Source organism: Bactrocera oleae, chromosome 2 (genome assembly GCF_042242935.1).
Source record: "Bactrocera oleae isolate idBacOlea1 chromosome 2, idBacOlea1, whole genome shotgun sequence".
Taxonomy (NCBI): Eukaryota; Metazoa; Arthropoda; class Insecta; order Diptera; family Tephritidae; genus Bactrocera; species Bactrocera oleae.
In genome coordinates, this window is record NC_091536.1 from 86,829,906 (window position 1) to 86,854,683 (window position 24,778).

Sequence of the window (24,778 nt, forward strand, 5' to 3'; positions counted from 1 at the left end):
TTAAATCTGTATGTATTCCCTAAGCGGTCGTTAATGCAAATTATTGCAATTTTCCAAGAACTTATTTATTACAACTGATTTGTGTTATTAAATTTACACAAGGAGATAAAGAATATCCATTCCACACATGCAAACATCATTTGTAAATATGAAATATGTAATTCAAACACTTACATAGTTAGTGGGTTACACCCACCCTCCAATTGAAATTATCAACTCCTCCCTAATAATTAGAGAGTTTGCGTGCGTTAACTACTCAGCAATTTTCTATCCACTATCCTGCTGGGAGCAACACGTTTAGCTTGAACCCACACCTTCAGCCTACGAGTCGTTAGACCACCTACCTTTGAAGTGCCCTCACAGAGTGGCTCATACCCACACCCGAAACCATAATCCTCGCAACTTTTCTTACTGTAATATAATAATGTGAGCTAACCTCATCTTTCTGGAAAACAAAAAAATATTCCCCCGCTAATATTATACATTTATTTATCACAATCGAGTACATATGTAAACTTATTCACAGCATGCCTGCATTTTTTTTGTACTTAATACCCATTTCTTTTTTCACGAACTAAGCTAGCTAACTTTGCATCACTGTATGAAATTTCCGTTACATTGCTCTTATCGCTACATGGGATGCTAAGTGGCGACAATGTAGGAGGTTAATTTGTGTGACATCTAGAGATGGAATAACTCAATCAAATATTTTCACGATATCGATAGTTGTGGCATAAAAAATCGGTGATAAATCAATAACAAAATTTGCTTAGGAAAACACAGGCAGAAAGTCTGTAAATCAGGTTCCTTACCACTGAGAAACATTGATAGTTTTTTTATACCAATAGATATGTAAATCGATAGCTTAGTACGAACATTTTTACCATATATCAATATGCAGAATAGTACGATTTTCGTTCGTTAATTGAATGGAGTTACCCTATTCTTGGTGCCGGTGATTTCATAAATGACCCTGAAGAGACAATATGAAATCTCTGACCCATAAAAAATCAACCCTCATTCTCTACCCATAAGTATTTGAGTTCAACTTAAGGGTAGAGAAGCTCAAAGACCTGTTCCGTATCTAAATATACTTATGTAACTATGATTAGGCTTCAAATGTAAGCAATGAGAACAATGATATTCAATAAACTAAATGCATAGCTCTTCTCTCTCTGAACTATTGCACTTATATTAGAAAACTATATGATAATCATAACTCAGCAGTTTTTCTTTTCTTATAATACAAATGCTATCTGAAATGCGGATCTAGGCTAGTCATTACCTTTAAGACAGAGGTGTTACACCTATAGCTCTTAAACGCATAAGCTACTGCAAAAGTTCTCAAACGCTTTATTTAGCCTGTATTTAAAAACACCTTTCAATGCTTAAGAGCTTGTGTAAATAATGATATCTACAAAGCTAAAAATGGTTTCTTTTTTTTTGTTTTTGCGTTGTTCCATTAATTACAAGATACTGTATACTAATATGTAGCGCTTTCTTACAAGATTATGATAAGTATTACATACGAGAAAAGGCAGCCTTACTCACCGAATTGTGGTGTGGTAGTTTCCGGGCTCATGCTAAAAGTGTTGACTAAGAAGAAATTGTCACCATCATCGCTGTGCACTGTGGGCAACAGGAAAAGGATGAACATGACATAGAGCACATACGAAATGGTGAAAGAGAGACGTGGTTGCGGTCGAGAAATCATTGACGTGGACGAACTGGCGCACAAGCTACTGCCAACTAGCGTTGAGACTGCTGCGGCCGTGGGTATTTTGGGTTGTCGGGACGGCAACGGCTTACGCGCGGGCAATTGCTGCCTATACAGCGATGGCACTAATGGTGAGCCGCCACTTAGTTGCGCATTATGTTGGTTGTTGCCTGTAATGCCACACAGTACTAGCGATTCTTGTAGGCGCAGCATTTTCGCGGCGAACGCTTGAATATTGAATAACGAAGTGGCGAAACCACAAATTGATAGCCAGAAAACCGTTAGAAATGGCAATGTTAAGAATGTACCACTTTTGGTATTGGACTTAATTGTGAAATTGTTATTATAATTGCCAGTTACGGAGACGCCGCGATCGACCTCAGCGTCGTGACTTTCTACCGATAGCGAACTATTCAAAATCATTTCCATATTATGTAAGTTGCTGGACATTTCACTTAGACGATAATCCTTAAAATCGGTGTTTTCGTTATTTAGTGTTAAAGCTTTCGTAGAGTTAATTGTATTTTCGTTAATTTTACAAACTACACATTTATATTTTTCTAAAATGTTTTTCTTGTCGCGTTTTATAATAGCATTGCGATTGTTTTGATCACCTAGCGGCTCATAACAATGACGTGCATCGTATTTATTTGTGTACGTTTTTGTTTTTGTTATTATTATTATTAATAAGTAGTTGCTGTTGTAGTGTTGAGTATGCCTCTTACGATTCCCTTTGCTAATACTATCCGGTCCGAGCCGCAGTGTAGCATAGACTGTTCGATAATCAGCAATAACGACAACATTTGCGTCAGCAACAACGACGACGACGACGACGATCACGAAAGCATCAGCAACAGCAAAAGCGGCAGTTGTGTAAACGGCGGCAGCAACAGTGTTTATTTGAAGCGATAACAGTGGTTGATACGAACGTTGTATTTTCCTAACATTCATTCGCTAACATTTGTTTTGTATGTATAGTTTAGCGTCTTTACTACGACTGCCGTAAGCAGTGGAGACGAAAGCTTTATGGTGGGGCTTTACAGCCCCATCTGATCTCATATTATGTTGTCGTCGTCGTGGTCCTCATCCATTCTGTTCGATTTTTCAGACTGGATACTCTCTAATTCTCCGCTTTCAGATTTTCTGCTGTTGGTTGCGCCACATGAAAAACCTGAAAGTGTACACAGTTCTACAAAAAATATACCTTTTTTTGTTGCCCTGGATATCATAGCAAATTTTGATGATTTCAAATATCTAGTTTACGAATCTATTCATGAAAAAATTAAAAGTGCTCTTGTTTGTTTTAATATATGCATTTCTTATATTTTGATCAATTACCTGCATATTAGTAATAAAATTTAATTTTTCAGTCAGGATTAGGGTTCTACGCTCTTTTTCCGCGCATACAAGTATCACGTGATCCCCACTCCGACTACTTACCGAAAATATGCACAAAATTGTGCGGAAGTTTTTAGGGTTTTACTAAAAATTAAAACTGGAGATTTCTAGAATTACAGTACAGTTTACAAAATTTCCTGTTTTACTCAAAGAAAATCTGGTTTTGTGCTTCAGAAGTAATTCACAGGAACTAAAATGATGTCGTCAAATACCCAGATATCGGTACAGAGTAATAATGGATGTGAATGGGAGGGTAAAACATTTATGCCAAAGTTATTTTCTCAAAATGAACTCAGTGTTTTAATACATCATCAAGTTTGGTGTGATAAAGGTGTTTGTCAAAGTGTTGGACGTGGAAGGATATTGCTTTAATTACAATTTTAGAAAATGTCCAAAGCTTGGTATGGAAAAGTTGAAACATATACTATTTGTTGGTCCTCAAATACGATGATTTATGAAAGCTACAGATTTTAACAATGTCATGGGTGTACCGAAAAGTGAAATTTGGAAAAGTTTAGTGTTGATAATCGAAATTTTTTTAGGTAAGCATAAAACACCGAATTATGAAGAAATTGTGCAAAATATGCTGTCAAATTTAAGTTTTAAACGCATACTCGTATATGAATAATAAGTTAGACTATATCCGGAATCATATGGATAAGTTTTCGGACAATTTTGGAAATTACAGTGAGAAAAATCAGGAATTGTTAGCCCAAATATACAAAATCGATATTACATCTAGGGCAACAAAACCATTATAAAACATAGATATCGGTGATAAGATTAAGATGGAATATGATATGATATGTCAAGTCTTACATATATCAATATCGGAATCGCATACACAAGAATTCACAGTAGCAATTGAAATCCTTTGTTGGATCCAGTTTATACAATTTGTTTCACACATGCATTAAGTAAACAGCGTATATTAAGTTTGTCAGGAAGTTCCGTAGTATCAGCAAGAAACGCTGTAGACCCTATATCAATGATCAGCGTGACGAGCTGAGTCGATTTAGCAAAACCCGTCGGTCTGTATATATACGGACTAGTCCCTCAATTTTCGAGTTGTGGATCTGATATTTTGCACACTTCGTTTTCTCCACAATAAGCTGTTTATTTGTCGGAACCGCTGATATCGGAACACTATAAGATATAGCTGTCATACAAACTAATCGATCAAAATGAAGTCCATGTGTGTTATTTGACAATATATCTAGACAATGTTTCGCATAGATTTTTGTTCAATATAATGCTACAATCCTCGAATATATTTTTTGGATCGGACATCTATGCTATAGTGGCTGACGAGCAAAATTAAGATAAAGGTTTTTTTTCCTTATTAAGTAACCTTCGACTTGAAAGTTGTTTATATCAAACAATCTGGCTGGAAAGAACCAGCAAAATGTTTTCCGACAGATGCGAAACGTTGGCCAAATATATTGTCAGATTTTGTTATTCATATAGTTGTTATAAGAAATGCACCTGTTAAGGGTATTTATGCACGAACCGTCAAAAGAAGCTATACAGTTAATCTTACATAATTAAAAAAATATTCTGAGAATTAAAGAAAAGCCAAAACGTAAAACTCTGCAGCGACGACTGTACTTGGTATGCAGCTACTGTACTTATACAGTGTCTCCGAACAGGCCTTGATAATGTCAGTTTACAATGAGACACACTAACACAATTGTTGTTGTTTTTGTTTTTATTTTTGGGCAAGCGAAACGAGCTATTTTCTAATGTTTGTCGGCAAGTAATTTCCGTTTGTAGCCCCAGGTATCCGATTTACCTAAGTAAATTTTGACGGCTTTAATTTCCTACAACTAGACCCACCTTTATTATTTGTTTGTACTGTGGACGGTCAAAATGAGCAGGAGCAAACCGCAAGCAAAATGTTTACATAAATATAATTACAACAAAATATTAAGAAAAGCGACCTTTACAGTAGAAATTAGAGCGTGCAACAATTTTGAAGTCATTACCACCAGTCTAAATGTCGCCAGCGGATGATTAATCAACCAAACCGAAAAACCAACCAAAAGACAAAAAAATTTGATATTATCACTTCAAGTTTGTTGCTCGTAGACAAGTTTTGAATTTATTGCCAAATTTGTGCGTAGGAAGAGGTCAAGTGAAAATAAATATTTGTTCTGTTTTCTGGGGGGGAAATTTATGTATATTTCATCTTTTTGGCAATCACAAGTATTTTAAATTGAGAAGATAATCCACGTTATGGCAAATATTTGCAGGGTTTTCCATTTTTTCTAATTACTGTGCTCATAATTTTATCTAGGCATTGCGTGCAGAACCTTGATATCGTTTAGAATTTCAAACTCTTGATGAATTAATACCCAATCATATGTGGAAAATCATCAATAAACTGTTCATTACATCAGTCAAAGTATGGTTTCATTAGAAATTTTTAGACCAAGGTATAAGAAATTATATTTTTAATAAAATCATGGTTTTACTAAAAGGTTATTACGGATATTCTTTAAGCATCGTCTCAACACCTTTTTGTTGCTATTTTGATATGAAACATGCCTATGGTATATCAAATCAAAGCAACTGTTTTTTTTAAGATGATATCAAAAATTATAAAAATGGGTTTAGTTGGACAGAACACAGTAATTTGTAACATCATGAATTATTTACAATCCCGATGAAGATTTGACATTGCGTTTTGTAGGTCCGCACTTTAAAATGGATGCATAAGAGCATCCCAACCAAGCTCCCTAAGTTCCAGCGAGTCACTGTCAATGTGCGTGGCCTAGCTTTGTCCTGATGGAGAACAATTGCCCTCGTATTTGCCAACACTCGCAGCTTTTGGTCGATTGCTTTCTTTTGACGGTAGAATGGTTTAAGAGTTTGGTCGTAGAAGAGCAATTCATAGTAGATTATACCCTGACAATTCCACCAAATACATACGCCTATTTTTTCGAGGCAGGGGTGTTCAGAACGCTGTAATTTATGTACAATATTTTCAGCTTAAAATTTATATTTATACTGTCGAATTATATGTTATTAAATGATAGTTGACTTTGAGCACAAATCTATTAACTGGTCGTAGAAAAAAAATTCTAAAAATTCCCTATAAAAACAGGCAACAACAGAGCGTGGTGCATGTTTGACATCAAAACTACAAGAACAGAATCGACGAAACCAAAATTGCATGCTTGACTCTTATTGAATCAGAACCATAAACATTATTTGCAATTTCAGTCGCCTGGCTTGGCATATTTTTTCTTCAATGGTGTCCACTTTCTATGCGTGCTCAAACAATACTGAGGCAAGAAATCACAAAACCGTCTGAGAAGTATATTATTACGAAATCTTATCTTTCTAATGCCGATATCAGACAACTATAGCATATAGCTGCTAAACAAACTGATCGATTTAAATCAAGTCGTTGTTATGGAAATCTTTAAGATATATCCAAGGCAACGCTACAATGTCGGAATATATTGTTCAGATTGATACACTGCAACACCGATAAAAATCAAAGTAAATATATCCTTTTATGCTATGGAAAATACACATGTGAAGGTATTTTAGGATTTCTTCTTCTTGTTTCTGTTGACTTCCATATCAAATTCTATACTTCGATGTAGACCCAAAGCTGTATGTAGATATTTTCGCAATCTGATGCAAAGCAAATATGCTACGCATTAAGCAGGGGTACTAATTTGGACTACACTATTCTCTACACATATACTCATATGTATATACTTCCCATCCTGTTCAAATAACATTAATTGCCAAGAATGTCAGAAGATTTGCCCAGCAATTGATTGGAAGTAAAAGGAAAGGGCCGAAAGAGTCCTGGCGCCCTTAAAGAATGCATTAGCAGCTGAATCACGCTCATTTTAATGCTCATTTAAGCTTTGTTATGCATTATGACCACTTTATCGAGTCAAGTGACCCGAGCTGTTATAATTAGCGGCTAGCATATAATATATATAATGGCGGCATATAATATACAAATGTTTACATATTACAGATGTGAAAATATTAAAATAACAAAGGAAAGTTACTCGAGTGTGTTGCACAAGTATGCGAACACATATACAAATGCACAAGTGTATGTGACTTTGTGTTTGTGTATGTTTACTATATTATTATTCATAAATTCGCAAAGCACTTGGGCACAAAACAAGAAAGCATACATAATATTTGATGAAGTGGTAGCCACTCTTCATTTAAGTCGAATTTCATAGCCTCAAGCACACAGACAAACAAACACATGCAGATGCATATATATATATATATATATACACATACATGCCATGTAATTATGGCATAATTTATAAGGCAGCTGAGCGAGTGAGCGCTCTCTTTAGCAAGCGTATAAAACGAATCGATACGAAATTTCCACGCATGTCGCATGTCGCTGCCGCGCAGAGAATGTCCTGCCACACGGTGGCTTGTCACGCTCATGCATTTCATATCGAAAAACTTGAGAGTGGCGAATATGAACAATATCAAATTGCAAGACGGAAGTCGGCGCCGAACCAAAGTAAATAATTAAGTATGCACACAGCCACACACACAATTGTCGATATGGTACACTCACGCACATGCATACATATACATTTTCATATTTCATATTTTCGATACAATTTTAGTACACTGTTAACTGCTTTGCACGGCGCAGTTCTGTCGGCCTGGCCTTCAGCCTCCAACTACGCCCAAATTTATTGCTGCGCTTAAGGCGTTTGTACAAATTGTGTCAATGTGGCACCACTCGGTAATAAGCTGCAGTCACATACTGAATGCTACCATTACAACAAATATAAGTATAAATAAAATAAATTTATGAAAATTTGCTAAAATGCACTTACACGCTTTTATTGCTAAAAGTTGCTTATAAAAAAAACATTCGTGTAAACTTTCACCAACTCACTGCTTTATTGCGATTTTTATTACGTTCTTTGTTGTTGTTTTTTGTTTCTGAAATTATCGATTAATTTCCCGTTATATTAGTCACCACTACACATTATAGTATCAATGGCGGAAAGTCATGTGGCTGCAAATACGCAACAACAACCACACACATGCATACAACTACACACTTACACTCACACACACACACACACAGTTAGCAAATGTAACGGACGAAGTCATTAAGTACTGGAGGCACGTTTTATGTCCTGCAATTAACCGCTATAAGCCAGACCAAATTGGGCGAGTTAAATATGCCTTTTTTTTGTATTTTTAGCATCGCGCTTGACCGCTGACAAGAAGGTACCTTTATGCTAGGCCCAAGCACACACACACACACATGCACACTCAAGCCAATGCATTGACAATATTTGACCTACTAAATTGTTGTTGTTCACAATTTATGCCTTGCACGAGACTTTCGTTAATTTTGCAGTAAATTTCCAAGTCACAATTTCAGTATTTTTCATTATACTTTTTTTTCGCTTTTTTTAATTTTTTTCTAAATGCAATTATTTTTAGTGCGCATAATTTCTTAATTATTCTCCTAAGTTGTTGTATTTTGACATTCTTCAATGCATTTTATCTGCCATCAAAATTTTTTTTCGATATTCTAATACAACAACAATGCATTTCACAAAACGGGCGTTTACCTTTTTTAATATTTTTAAAACAATTCGCACAGAATTCACGCCGCAAGCGCTGCACGTTTATTTTATTTATTTGTTATTGTTGTTATTTTTTTTAACAATTCTCAATGCATTAATGTTTTCTTTGTTACAGCACGCTAGCGCTTACTTTGTTACTCTACTCATACAAATTTTTTATTCTTATATTTTTTCTCTGAACAGTAGGCAGCAGACATCCGCTACAGTTTCGCGACAAGTTAACGCTCCTTGACAATACAATGTGATCTGATTTGTTCTTTGTCGTTTGAAATATTCGCAAGCTCCTGCGAATCCATGCTCTACTTTCGTCTCTTCATAGCGATGCTTTTGATTAATATATGTATACAATATGCACACAAAGGATATTTGGATGAGAGTGCACATGTGCACACGCCATAGTGCTGTGAGTCCCGCTCAGTTGTTTATAGAAAATAGAAGTCAAAAAGGAAATCAAAAAATGTACCGATATGTAGAAAGGTTCCAGTAAATGCTGAAGAATCACCAAATTACGAATATTATTACAATTTAAGTTCTCAGGATAAACCCTTTTATCGAAAGACCTCTCTATTCGCACCATGTTTTATTTGTATTAAGATATATAAATTTCAATATCAATATAAAAAATTTCAATCAGCGAAGTCATTTTTATAATACCGTCAACATATTCATTTTTTTTACCGGAAAACGAAGGGTCCTTACAATTCTCGATTTCGGTATTTCAGTTATTCGCTTTTTGCTTTTTATAATTTATAAAATTTATAATTTTTCTTTAGTTATTGACAGCTTTGTAAGACTTTTTTTTAATTTTTCTACGAACTGAAAACCAACTATATAAACTGAAAAGCATAAAGCAATTTACTGACTTGCTCTTTTCGAATAGTAATATATTTACATATATTAATTTATAATTGCTTTCAAGATTCTATAATGCTCATTTTACCGCTAACCATTCTTTTCAGTTCATTCATAAAAGTAAAAGCCCGGAAATCCCGTTTTTCGGTTTCAGCAAAACTCTATAATAGTTGTTGCTTTGGATCAAAACAAAAATACAAAATTCCGATTGTCGCTTGTAAATGTCATTAGGCGTAACTTAACGAAGAGAGTATGCGGCGAAGACTCACAGGACATGCGCTGTGGCGTGTAAGAAGAGGTCCTATAAGTTTGTTGTTCTCAATATGCTTGACATAATTTTGGCTTACACAGTATGAATTAAATTGAATAAAGTACACTTCGTTAAACTTAAATGCATTAGGGTGGTACATAGTGTCAGCAAAATTTGATTAGTTTGAAGAAAAAAGTCTGGTATTATATATTGTTTTACAAATAATTAATAATTCCAATTGACAATCAATTTCTACCTTAAATGTGAGCTGAAAAGCAATGTCACTACTTCCGCCTTGCTCTCCACCTTTAAGCGGGACAGTTTGACAGACTAAAAAACGGTTATTTTTGAGAATTAAATATTGTATCAATATCATAAATTTTAAGGGTTTATGTATTTTATGAATACATATTAAAGTTTTTGTTGAAAAAAATCTTTGATATCACTAAAAAAAATCCTCCTTTCCGGCTTTCTCCATGCATGAAACCTAAAACCAAAATTCTCCACTAGAAGATATTGTCATGGCCCAATGACATACGGTCGAAAAAAAATTGACAATACGGCGACGTTTTAAAAAAAGATAATTTTTCTCAAAATTTTGGTCGTTATTGACATGCCAGAATTCGAATTTTTGGTATATATACCGTACATATGGTAAAATATTATGACAATCAGAGCATTTGCCTCCGTGTAATCACTCAAGCAAATTTAAAAATGTAGTTTTGAGAAAAACGTGTTTGGAAATAAACTGATTGAGCTGAGCGGCTGCACTTAAAAAGGCTGTAACTCCAAAACTATTTTTGATATCGATTTAAAATTTAAGTGTGCTATTTTTTCAGGTCAAAAAATTATTGTCTATTAGACAACTTAACAACTGTTTTACTAAAGTAAACCCTGTAACTGTAATATTTTAAAAGTATTTTTTTCATTTGACAAGTTAATTTTTTCAATTCGAAGTTAATGTTTGTTGCTTACGATTTCTACTGTACTATTGCATTGATATGAAATATTTTAAATTCACCTTAAAAGCAAATATATGGACATTTCTATTTTTTAGCTAAAGCGCCAAGAAAAACTCCACAAACTGTATCACCACAAATTTTTTTTATAAATAAAAACTTGCAGTTTTTACGTCATAGAACAAGAAAAACCGATAACTTCAGTTGCACCAAAGCTATTGTAATATACCCTTCACAAATAAAAAAGTTCCCATACAAGTCCAGTTAGTATAGCAGCTAACATATATTGCACATATGCATATATAGGTATATGGTCCGCTCTAAACAATTTGTTAGGAGATTATGGCATTGCCTTGTGCAATAATCCATGCTAAATTCCGTGAAAATAAATTGTCAGATAAAAAAATTGTTCAGACAAGAACTTAATTTTCATCGATCCATTTGTGTGACAACTACTATATGCTATAGTGGCCCGATATTGGCCATTCCGACAAATGGGCAACTTCTTGGATAGAAAATGGCATATGTAAACTTCTAGATCGATAACTCAAAAAGTGAAGGACTAGTTCGCGTAGATACAAACAGAGAGGCATCACAAAATCGACTCAGCTCGCCACGCAGACCATTTATATTTATATAGCATATACTTGAAAGAGTCTCCGACGTTTCCTTCTGGGCAAACTTAATATACCCTATTCAGGGCATAAACAAGATCTCATATTTATACTTTTGATACATTATTATTTTTCTAATAAACATATGGGAAATATTTCCTTGTGATATTTGTGAAATGTATACCATTTGAGCCCCTTAAACTACATACACCACTGACTAAATAGATAAATATGTATATATATACTTGTATATGTAATTTCTTGTGCATTACTGTAGCATACGTCAATTAACTATTTCGAGCAAAAAAAATTGTTTTTCCAAAAAAATATCTTAAGCAGCGATTTCCCGATCTGGTCATTTCATTCAGCAAACAAGCTAACGGATATTCATACATACGTATATGCAGGTATATATGCAGCTTTAAAGCATCGATCACCTTTTCAGGCGTTCCCACGCAAGTTTACAGCAGCACGCACTGAAATATATACATACATATATATTGATGTACTTACAAACAAGCCTTTGGTCTGCTGGAACTTTGGCAAATGCATTGAACTACACGCTTTACTTTTGGACTTAAAAAGCGCCCGGCTTTCGGCCACTACTCAGATACACATCAGATACGGTTTAACGCAGAACGGCCGGTGAATAAGCGCGAAAATAATTTAAGATTTATCTATTAAAAATATATTTTTTGTAGAAAAAAATTTAAAAAAACTTGTATCAAATATAAGAAATTTTTAATATATTCTGGTCACTTTTGAATTTGAAAGGAGTTTAGTGCTAGTGCGCAATATGAGTGTTAAGTGTAGTGTTGTTTGGATTTTGATGGCACTTCTTTGCTTGACGAATGCCTTCCCAGATGGTGCACCCGCTGACACTTGCGTCAAACAACGAGCGAATCAACCGAATCACGGCAAAGCGCGCACACAACCAGGACAAACGATTCCGTACGAAGTTGTTGCCGATTCGGAAACTTTTCACCCGGGACAACCAATTTCAGGTAACTAACGGTGCAACTGAACACATTGCCACATTGCATATATACATACATTAAACATTTACACTGACGGTCATGAAAAAGTGTAACGCTACCTTTTTGAATTTATACAATGTTTATTGTGTTGAAATTTTCGATGAAATTTTTTTAAGGGTTTTAAAGACAACTATGACAGACTCAATCAATTTTTATATAAATTTAAATTTTGTAAACAAAATTCTTTTGGAGAAAAAATACATACATATATGCAGTTTAAAAATGCTAGTTTTTTAATTGTACCTCTCTTTGTTGTACTTAGACATTTTTCAAGATAAAAAAGAACTTGTATTACTAAAGCTATCAGGATAACAACCAAAACTTTCAACTCCTGCTAGATTTTCTTACACTAAAAATCTTATCTACAATCTAAAATTTTGATACACTCTTAAAATTTTAATTCACAGCTTTTTGGAATGAACTAATTTACGCAACAGCCTTTGCAAAAACTTTCAAATAATCGAATACAATATGAAACGATAAACTTTTAAATCCATAAATGTGCTCTAGGTCTAATAACCGGTTGCGACAAATAACAATAAACGACAAGTATTAGTCAAAGTTAAAAAACAGGCATACAAAAAATAAAAATATAACATTAGCAGAATACAGGGCTGCAAATAATGTATTAAAAATATAATTGAATTAACATTTATTTTTAAAAATTTTTTTTGTTATATTACATTTTTATTTTAAAATATTGCGTTAACTAAAAATAATTTTTAAACTTCTGATCCCAAATATGAAATAAAAAACCTAAAAGGTAAATTCGAAATCCCAAACATCGGATTAAAACTTAAAAATAAAATTTTTAGTTCCAAAAATCGGATTTAAAAATTAAAAAATGCCAAGTTTATACAATAATTAAAAAAAAATTTAATTTGTGTTTTTGAATTTTTGATTTTATCGCATTTGCATACTTTGGATTCTACAATTTTAGTTATCTTTATAAAAGGAAAACTTATATATAATATATAATTTCAATATAGTTTAACACTTTTTCTTTGTTTACATTTAATTAATCTTAATAAGAGTTATTCAGTTAGAAATACGTAAATCTTTAATTTAATTAATCTTAATAAGAGTTATTCAGTTAGAAATACGTAAATCTTTAACTGATTATCTCTTTTCATTACAGCTTGTGATTTGAAAAATAGTTATTTTATTTAAAATTAAAAAAATATTTTATTAATTTTGAATATTGATTTTGGAACTAAAAATAAAATTTCCAATTATTATTTACAATTTTAGGAAATTAAATATTTACTCCAAAAAATTTCAATTAGTAATTTCGCAACCTTGACTATATATTAATTATTTTTAAAAAAGTTCACAAAGTCAAATGTGCAAAAGCGATAAGAACAGTTTTGATTGTTGTTTGTGCTCTTAAACACTTTCTAGATTTGATGTCGATAATTTTTTAAACCATCACGCCTAACACCGAAAATTTAGAATTGTTTTTTGTTTTAGTGAGTATTTATTTACTTATGTATGTATGCAATCATTCTTTATAATAATATATGAATAATAATTAATTAGTTTGATCGAGTTTAAAACATTTATACTTCAAATTATTCTAAATTAAATTTTACACCCCGGAGACGGATACGCAAATTAGTCGTCCTTCAGTTTTTGATATGTCGATCTAAAATTTTACGCACGTTCTTTTCTCCCCAAGAAGCTGACCATTTGTTGAAACTGCCGATATTGGACCACTATAGGATATAGTTGCTATACAAACTGACCGAACAAAAAAATAAAGTTCTTTTTTATTTGACAAAATATTTTCACGAAATTTGACATAGATTATTGTCTAAAACAACAACACAATATCCGACTAAAGCGTTCAGATCGGACCACGATAGCTAATACGTAGTTGCCATACAGCATGGCCAATCAATATCAAGTAATTCTTGTATGGAAAACATTTTTATTTGTTAAGAGAATTATTGCTCCGGAGCCGAAGACAACGTGTTTTCTTTTCTTTTGTTATTAAAAAAAAAAATACCGTATTGTTTTACAAAAATTAGCCAATTATTGAGAGGGTTAAAATTTTTTATTTATTTTTTAAGAGATGCTATTTTTTTTTAAATTTCCGCACACGAACTTAACCGAAATTTTATAGTAGATATATGCAGCTCATCGATTTCTCTGTTAGACGGCTGGCGTTTAGTTTTCTACTGTCGCGAATATTATTTTATTTTCATTTGTTGCTAAAAATTTATTTATCGTAGCACACATATTCGTATTAAGTTATATGTGAAATAACTCTCATGAAGAAATTTCATCATACACGAGTAAAAATATGTATTTGATTTATTTACCTATTTATAGAACCAAATAAATTATATGCGCACATGTCTACAACACTTTGAAAATACCCGAATGCATGAATATTTTCATTCTTTAATATTTTATTTCTTTGCAGTTTCGATTTACCCCATCGATCAAAAGTCCACCTTTCGTGGATTCTTTCTACAGGCGCGCGATGCCAATTCCAACGAATGGATTGGTGAATGGATACAAAGTGAAAATACAAAAACTATACCAGAATGTTCAGCCATAACGCATTCGGACAATCGCGACAAGTTGGGTGCGAAACTGTTTTGGAAGGCGCCACAAAACAAACGGGGCCGTGTTTACTTTACGTAAGTTACTTAGCCTTTTCCACATTTTAATTGCGGCGCGCTTAGGAATTCCGACAGCTGTTGGGCCAATATTATGCGCACAAATGTGCACACACGCACTCGTATACTTATGGATACTAACATATACACTGTCATATGGATATGAAAAGTATATTGACTTGAGCAAATAAACGTAAAAGTTTACACTCGGTATGTAAATATATGGTTATATACAAATTATATGTACATACGTACAATTTGTTGCATGCAGATCTATGTATGTATATATGGTATATGGAGAGCGAAGGAAGTGCGTGCAGACTTAATGTTTTCGTAGGATTAAAATACTCGAATTTCAGTGAAAGGCCAATACTCTAATAATCATATTGGTTGACAAAATATTTATAACAAAAACAATAAATTTTTATGATTTTGAAATTAGACATCTTTGAACCATTTAAACGAGGTTGATGAGATAATAATATGCTAAGCCTATGTTCTGCACCCAAATTATGGCTTGAGTTACAATTTGCTGGAGTTATATTATCATATGCACTTGCTAATTAAGTTCATCCGGATGTCTGATAGCCGTTCCAGGTTTAGTATTTCATAGATCCGAAGAGCTCTAAGCCTAATATGTAAAAGAACTTGTAGTTCGAGAAAATTACTCAATACCAATTGTTGTTGAAAAGGTGTAATCGGTTAGAACCGATTAAAACTTTAAGTTTTAAATTCACATCCAATCATGAAAATGATTCAGTATATTACGAATGAAATCGCTACAAGATAGCTTAGTTAACATCTCGACTCAGAGAGCAAAACGTCATGTTAATCCTTTTTCGAGGATCTTAACATTTCCAAGATGATTTTTTATTTACTGATTTTTATTATTTTCTTTGCTGATAATGATTAGTTTTGACTGGTTTTGTAATAAATCATAAATAATTATTATTTTTGAGCAAAAAATAATCCTAATTTGTTCCGACAAATGAGCAGCTTCTTGAATATTCAGCTCAACATCTCAAAAACTGATGGACTAGTTTACGTTAACACCTAATTACATGTAGGGTATAAACCAGCATAAATACACCATGTTGTGTTTGTTGCTTTGGTAAATTAAAAGAAACTTCATTTTTGGTAGACTAAGTAATTCCAGCAAATGAACACACGCACACATGCACCCGTATAGCGATAGCATAAAAGACATGATAACCGGCCCAAGCTGACCTACTTGCCTTATGCATTAGCAGCAGCCAAAGAGTTGATGGCAAGCCGGCAAATCTTGCAGCAAATGGTAAATATTAAATGCGGCTAGTGTTTACCAATATTGCACAACATGAAATATTTATTGCTTGATTCATTAACCATACTTTACGATTTCTATTCATGTGTCTTTTTTGATTGTCCAAATCACCCATAAGTGCTCAAGCATTCTTACTTTGTACTCAAATTCGTGCTCGTGCAAACCCACATGCACACACACTTGGTTACGTTTTTCTTGTTTTTTGTTCACGCCGGTCGACGTTTTAGTGTATATTTTATACTTTGTATACATTCATGTTTTGTTGTTAAAAAGAGATATAACGTAATAAATAATTTTTTTTAATATAAATATGATGTTTTTTCTCAGATGTAACTACTTTTTTCTTTGAATACTATTTTTGCAAATAAGTTTTTTAGTACAATACATTAAATTTTTTATTCTTTTCAGTGGCACAGTATTGAAGGAGTATGCAACATTTTGGAGCGACATCGTAGCAAAAGTACAAGCTACACAATGAGAGTATCATGGAGTGAAAGCTTTAAGGCTTCCTCGTACTTTTGTGGCGTCGGGAAATAAAACTTCAGAGATAGTGAAATTAATAAAAATTCACTTTTTAACTAAATTGTTTATATACCTTGATAAATAAATTCGATTGAAAATGACAGAAAACGAAAACTACTCCCTTTTATTTCGATACATCCCGAAGAGAATTAAAAGAGCTTAAAGTTGCAAAATATAGAATTAAAGCGTAAATTTATTTAGCCCTATCAATTTTTGCTCACAAACAATTTAATTTGCCAAAAATTATTATTAATATGATTGTGCAATTTTTTAATTAATCATACCCTGAACAGTTCACCACGAAGTTTTTAACACGTAAGAAACGTCGGAGACCCTATAAAAATATAATATAATATATAATATATACAAATGCATGATGAGCTGAGTTGATTTAGCCATGTCCGTCTGTCTGTCTGTATATATATGAACTAGTCCCTTAGTTTTTAAGCTATCGGTCTGAAATTTTGCGCCTGTCCTTTTCTCACTAAGAAGCTGCTCGTTTGTCGGAACTGAACAATCGGAATCAAGTGCTTGCATGGAAAACTTTTTCATTTGACGAGGTATCTTCACGAAATTTGGCATGAGTTATTATTTAAGGCAACAATGTAATCTTTGAAGAAATTGCTCAAATCAGATCACTATATCTTATGGCTACCATACAAATTGCACGATCGCAATCAAGTTCTTTTAAGAAAGCGAAGTTAACGTCGTTCTTGTGTTTTTTTAACTTCAAAGAAAATTTAAGGTATCGTTAACAGCGTTATTCGAAAATGTGTTAGTCTAACGAAACATTTAAATATATTTGATTTGACATGTTTTTTAACGTATTTTCTGTAGCAAGGTTTCATTCCAAATTAAGCTGCCTTCCACAAAGCAAAAATTCATTCGCTTCGGTTATACAAGCTTGAAAGCTTTCAACATAGCGAAATATTTGGTTTGTTTTTATGGTAGACGTACATGATTCAAAAAAAATACCACATTCAACGCAAAACAAAGTGCTAGTATTTGGCGACACACATCGGATATTCCTTATACATTATTTATTATAGTATTATTACCATATGATATATGATTGCGTGGAGGGGGTATTGGTCCGATTTTATTCACTTTTGGCATCCCCACATTAGCATAAAATTATACTCTCTGAGTTTCATTAAGTTACCTCACAGATTGAACGATATATATATAAAGCAGTATTAGAAACTATTGACCCAATTGGTATTAGGAAAAGTAGTTCTCCGATTTTTATATAAAACCTCATAGATTAGCAAAAAGAAATTCGAAAATCGTTATATTAAGTATGGGTTTCAGATAGTATTTACCCAGTTTTACTTATTTTTCACACACGGATACACTACCATCAAGAAATGATTTTTTTTGTATTTTCACAAATATATATTATACCATTATATCCATTGGTCCCCCACATCCCTACTATAACTCCAAGTAGTAAATAATTGTTTGTTGTCTTAATTTGAGGACGTACAAACAGTCTACGGGAATTCAACTCTTTTATACATACATATATACCCAAAAAATGCGTTAGGAATACAAAACTATTATACACTACTGAAAGATTTTAAGGGGTTATAAAAATATTTTGTTTTATTTTGTAAATGCATATGGTAACATATTCTTACATAGTTAAGAATGTAATGCTATGAAGTAAAAAAAGAGCACAATAACTTCAAAAGCTTACACGGGCGTTTATTCATTTTGCAAATGAATTTTCGATCGTAAGTTGGCTTTAAAAATAATTGCTGAATTCAATGAATAAAAAGCTGGTTCAATTTTGCAAACATGCACAGATATAAATATATATGGAATGCATTTAAAATAAATACTATTAATGTAAGACTTCCTGCTTTCCAAAAACAAATCTATAAAAAACAAAAGTTAATAAACAACAAAGTATATACGCACATATATACAAACTAATATAATATATAAATACACCAATTAATTGTATTATCAATTCCAACAACATTAAACCAAAACAAGTAAACATACTTATCAAGCCGTGTTGTCTCGTTGTCAAGTAAAGGTTCCACTTTTATCATTTTACATCGTTTTAAGCGGGACTACACATACATACATAGCTATATTACAATCCGGTTTTTATTATCGCTTCGCTCAGCCTTCGTAGTCATCGTCGTATATTTGCACGCCAAATATTTCAGTCTCAAGTCGAAGTTGCTTTCGTGTGGATTGTTTCGAATATATTTCTCTTCGCTTAAGTCGTGAATAAGTCACTAAAACACAAAAGTTCAAAATGGTCATTAATTTTGCCGCTGGTCCAGCTAAATTACCGGAGGAGGTTAGTTTAAACCGCTTTACAAAACTAAACACTATCGTTTCTTATGAGGCCACAACATTTTGTATCAAAGCGTACGTGAAACAGCAGTTCATAGAGATCTCTTATCACTTGATAATTGTGAAATTTGACGAAAATTTTGTATCACAATTAATTTTTGTTTATGCCAACTCGCGCCATAGCTACACGTGCACTCATTAGTGGTATATGTATATACGTAATAATAAGGAATACAATAATCGTTCTATTTGAATGATAGCTATATGCTATAGTAGTCCAATCGGAGCAATTTCTTCAGGAATTGTACTGTTGCCTTGGACATAATCCATGCCAAATGTTGTGAAGATTTCTTGTCAAATAAAATGTTTCGATTGATCAGTGTGTATGGCTGTAGTCAGCTCATCGCTTAATATGCCTTGTTCAAGATATAAGAACAAATTCTGATAGAAAGGTAAATGTGTGTGGGCATAGGTTCGATCTCAGAAAGTTTTTATACTCTGTTGCAACATGTTGCTACAGAGTATAAGTTTTGTTCACTAAAGATTGTTTGTATCACCTAAAACTAATCGATAGTGATATGAACTTATATATAAGTATATACATGATCAGGGTGATGAGACGAGTTGAAATCCGGGTGACTGTCTGTCTGTCCGTTCGTCCGAGCAAGCTGTAACTTGCATTACAATTAAGATATCTTGATGAATCTTGGTACACGTGTTCCTTGGCACCATAAGAAGTTTAGAATTGTAGATGGGCGTAATAGGACTACTGCCACGCCCACAAAACGCCATTAATCGAAAACCTATAAAATGCCATAAGTAAGCACAAAATTAAGATGTAAAACTGTAATTTGGTACAGGGCATTGCATTGAGGTAGGTGAGGTGAGTTTGAAAAAAAATGTAAAAGTGGGCGTGAACCTGCCCCCTAATAAGTTTAATAAATATATATCCTAAACCATTCGAATTATACAAGTATGACTCAAATTTGCACAAAATAAATATTTTTGACTTTTCCTTCAACAGTGTGAAAATGGATGCGATCCGATGTAAACTCCGCCCATTTCCCTTATAACGGTTTTGTTGAAAACTACTAAAAGTGCTTTAAAAAACAATAACTAAAGGCATCAGACACATTTAATTTTACAATTGAGATGGTACAAGTGGGTTGTATGGGAGGCGATGTAAAAATAGGACGATAGACATGGCACCGCCCACATTTAGATGAAGTATCTCTATAACTACTTTACCAATTTTAACCAAATTTGGAACATAACATTATTTTAAGATTCCTATGTCACAGTGTTAAAATGGTCGAACTCGAACTACAACCACACCTACTTCCCATATAGCCATATTCTAAATTCCATATGATTTTTACTTCCCAGTATACAAATCAACCATCAAAGAATATATTGCGATAAAACTCAAGTCTAAAAATTTTTAAAATCGGATCATAACTGTTCAAGCCCCCAGTTACCGTTTATGTGCTCACTTTTTACCGGATATAACGGTCAATCTGTGTGGTATATGGTATTATTGCGATTCACAGGGAGTCTCTTTCTGATAATAGTATGCCTGCATGTCAAAATCGGGTCAATATTCCCCTTAGCCACATATACCTTAACGAAATATTTTCGAACTTCCGGTTTACGTCATACTGCATATATATGTGAGCTATCTTAACAAAATTAAGTCGATGTATTTTTTGTTCCTAAAAATGGGTAAAATCGGGTGAAAAACTTGCCCTAGATATTATATAACTAATCCCAGAATTTTCAAACATCCGGTTTAATTTTAATGGTATGTGAGGTACCTTAATGAAATTCAGGGAGCATTTTATTATGTTGATCGTATTTTGTATTGCCAAATATATCTCTCATATACCTAATATACGATTTTCAAACCGCCAGTTGGGCTTATTCCATATCAGCCAATATGTAAGATATCATAGTAAAAATCAACAAACATATAATATTGGATATACTATAGTTTAATGCCGAAAACATGTGCATTTAATCTACTAAAAATCAAAATTTGGAACAAGTGAATTTCCGAAAATGTGATCAGAGTGCTCATGTCTCAGAAAATGTAAAATGTGAAAAGATATTTCCAACAAAAAAAGTATTTTCATAAAATATGTTATAAATTGTTCGATATTTGTGTGTTGAAATTTTTAGCCATCGCATTTTCTTTCCCATTTCTGACCAAATTGAGCTAGTAAATTGTTCTGAAATTCTCTCACAGATGATATATTCTTAACTACTATTTAGAAACTGTTGACTAAACGTAACTGTAAATCATGAAACTGGTTCCAAAATTTTGGCAAGACACAACTCTAATAGTGCTGGCCCCTTTTATCGTTTCACTCCTTTTAAACGATTTGAAATAAATTAAAGAAGTAAGTTGAAGAGAAGACCGAGACCTGATTTCCGGGTTAGGAATACCGGTTAATTCCTTAACCGAAAATCAGACATCAAAGAACTGTCAAATGTTATGAGAATAATCCTAAATTATATAAGTTTTCAGTTAGACCATTGGCTTTTAAGAGGTTATCTAGGCAAATGCATTTCTTTTTCTCATTACAAAATTTTTGCAACATTGACTACTACTTCAAAGCTCCATACATACATTTTTCTTTCTCCTACCAGGTGCTGAAAGAGGCGCAAGAAAATTTACTCAACTGCAATGGCACCGGCATATCAGTGATGGAAATGTCCCATCGTTCATCAAACTACGCAGCAATACAAGAAACAGCTATAAATGATCTACGAGAACTATTGAATATTCCATCGAATTATAAGATATTGCTCATGCAAGGCGGTGGCACTGGACAATTCGCGGCCGTCTGTTTTAACCTCATAGGACGCACCGGTGTCGCTGACTATATCGTGACCGGCTCTTGGTCAGCCAAGGCAGCAAAAGAAGCTGAACAATACGGCAAGGTCAATTTAGTAATACCCAAAGCGGGAAAATACATCACTGTACCTACACAAGACACTTGGCAACTTGATCCGAATGCCTCATACATTTACTATTGCGACAATGAGACGGTCGATGGCGTCGAATTTGACTTTGTTCCCGAAATTAAAAGGGGTGTACCACTGGTTTGTGATATGTCTTCGAATTTCTTATCACGTCCCTTTGATGTCACCAAGTTCGGCCTGATCTTCGCCGGTGCACAGAAAAATATTGGACCAGCCGGCGTGACAGTTGTTATTGTACGTGAGGACCTCATCGGGCATCACATTAAACAGACACCATCGGTTTTGAATTTCGCACAAATGGAAAAAAATGCGTCACTGCTCAACACACCGCCAACTTTTTGGTACATTTGTCATATCTTTTGTGTAGTTTTTCATAAAATATTACTGTTTTGTTATAATTTTTTTCAGCATTTACTTAATGGGTTTGGTATTCAAATGGATTAAGCATAACGGCGGCGTTGCTGGCATGGCCAAAACGGCTGCGGCCAAATCAAAGCTCATCTACGATGTAATTGAGCAGTCGAATGGCTTCTATAGCTGTCCGGTGGAGAAGCGTGTGCGCTCACGTATGAATGTACCGTTCCGCATTGGCAGCAGCGAAGGCGTCGAGGCCTTAGAAAAAGAGTTTTTGGCAAAGGCAGAGAGCCGGGGCATGATTCAATTAAAGGGTCATCGCTCTGTTGGCGGTATTAGGGCTTCGCTGTATAATGCCATCACTGTCGCCGAAACCGAGCAGTTGGCTGAATTGCTTAAAGAGTTCGCACAAAATAATAAAGTAAAAAATTAAAATAAGACTGAATTTAAAAACACAATAATCGTATTATGAAACAATTTTGTATAGTTTCGAAATATTGATATTGCAGGTAAAAAATGGTATTTTCCATACATTTTCTTGGCAAAAACTCAAATATAGACCAGGTTAGATAATTTTTGATGACAAAAATAATAATAGTAGGATGAAACCCATCAGAAACGAAAGATAAAATAACTAAAATTAAAGGAGAAATAATTTACGGCGATCTGAGTTCGGAAAAAGGAAAATCGGGGTGTGGCTCAATATAATATCAAATTTTATGTGAAAAATTAAAATAACCAAGTTTTTTGGGTTATTTCTTTTATCGTGTATAAATCCTTTTTTTCTTTCTTTGGTATAAAGTTATCTTCGTATGCCTCAAACACATGGCATTTTTATACCCTGAACAAAGTATAGACCCTATAAAATGTATAATATATACCATATATAAATGATCAGCATGGTGAGCTGAGTTGATTTAGCAATGTTCGTTCGTCTGTCTTTCCGTCTATCTGTCTGTCTGTATATATACAAACTAGTCCCTCAGTTTTTATGCTATCGATCTGAAATCACTAAGAAGCTCCTTATTTGTTGGAACGGCTGATATGGGACCACTATAGCATATAGCTGCCATACAAACTGAACAATCGGAATCAAGTGCTTATATGGAAAACTTTTTTATTTGACAAGATACCTTCACGAAATTGAGTTATTGGCATGAGTTATTTTCTAAAGTAACAATGTAATCTGCGAAAAATTGTTCAGATCAGATGACTATATTATGTAGCAGCCATACAAATTGAACGATCGGAGTCAAGTTCTTTTAAGGAACCTTTGTATTTGTGAAGGGTATTATCGCTTAGGTGCTACCGAAGTTAACGTTTTTTTTTTGTTTTTATTTTAAAAGATCCTGTTTTTTATACTGACCTAATATTGAAAAAATCTTCTAATTTTCAATCGAAAATTCTCACGTCAAAATTTCGGATCAGCAAGCTTATTTTTCGTTGAAACCTTTACTTTTTGATATATGCAAAATGCAAACTTATAACTAAATCAGGAAACGTAACCAGTCAACGGTTTTCCACGAAGTTTGATATAAACAACCTTCAAAAGAGCTTAAACTTGATTTTGGTCGGTCAGTTTAAATGACAGCTATACGAAACATCAGTCTGGTCTGAACAATATTTTCGGATATTGTGGTGTTGCCTTGGACAATAATCCATGCCAAATTTCGAGAAAAAATTTAAATTTTTTAATTAAAATCAACTAAAAAAAAAGGACATGATTTTTTATCGGTCAGTTTGTATGTCAGCTATACGCCATAGTGGCCCGATATCAGTGATTCTAAGAGTAGCTTCTTGGTTCTACAATCTTTGTGGCAAATTTAATATACTCTATCTAGATTATAAAAAAAATATGAATCGGCGTCTACAACTCCGAGCATAGAATAAATGTAGACAAATTCCTGCTGGTTACTTCTGGTACGACCCGAAGATCCAAAACTGGCTAGACAACTAATGTGGCTAAAAAGAACTAATCAAAACAGACCCTGGATATTCGATTCTCATAAAATTTTTTACAATTTCTCTAATTAAATATTAAACCTTATTCTATAATTGATTCATTTTATGACGTTTCGTGAATTTTCCTCTCTAGTTAATGTTATTTTAGTCCACTTTTCTTGAGCCATACCAATAATAAATTTCAAAAGTTAGAGTAATTTGAATAATTACGGCATTAAATGCTGAACACATAGACGATGACAAGCGACAGCAGCATCTGTCAAAAATTAAAAA

The 24,778-nt window shown here is 33.4% G+C and overlaps 3 protein-coding genes across 8 annotated transcripts in view; 2 read left to right on the plus strand and 1 right to left on the minus strand.

Moving 5' to 3' along the window:
* Positions 1-24,778, minus strand: part of jus (julius seizure) — a 61,781-nt gene that overhangs the window by 16,188 nt on the left and 20,815 nt on the right. For 2 of the 6 annotated variants that reach the window (XR_011394948.1, XM_070105927.1), the window contains exons 1-2: positions 8,713-8,976; positions 1,552-2,888 (exon numbers count right to left, since the gene is read on the minus strand). Coding sequence is in view for 2 of the 6 variants with exons in the window: in XM_070105927.1 (XP_069962028.1) it covers positions 1,552-2,668 (1,117 nt within the window). In the remaining 4 variants the exon portion in view is untranslated. Of the gene's footprint in view, positions 1-1,551; positions 2,889-8,712; positions 8,977-11,915; positions 12,052-14,763; positions 14,897-24,778 lie in introns of those variants that run through there. The other 4 variants (XR_011394951.1, XR_011394949.1, XM_036361208.2 and 1 more) reach the window with 4 other exon arrangements.
* Positions 12,199-17,005, plus strand: LOC106623203 (putative defense protein 3). The gene is made up of 3 exons (XM_014242629.3): positions 12,199-12,406; positions 14,868-15,087; positions 16,778-17,005. The coding sequence occupies exons 1-3, from the start codon at positions 12,199-12,201 to the stop codon at positions 16,845-16,847; spliced, it is 498 nt and encodes a 165-aa protein (XP_014098104.3). The 3' UTR covers positions 16,848-17,005.
* Positions 19,050-23,004, plus strand: LOC106623200 (probable phosphoserine aminotransferase). Its single transcript, XM_014242626.3, has 3 exons — positions 19,050-19,208; positions 21,854-22,530; positions 22,598-23,004. The coding sequence occupies exons 1-3, from the start codon at positions 19,164-19,166 to the stop codon at positions 22,974-22,976; spliced, it is 1,101 nt and encodes a 366-aa protein (XP_014098101.2). The 5' UTR covers positions 19,050-19,163; the 3' UTR covers positions 22,977-23,004.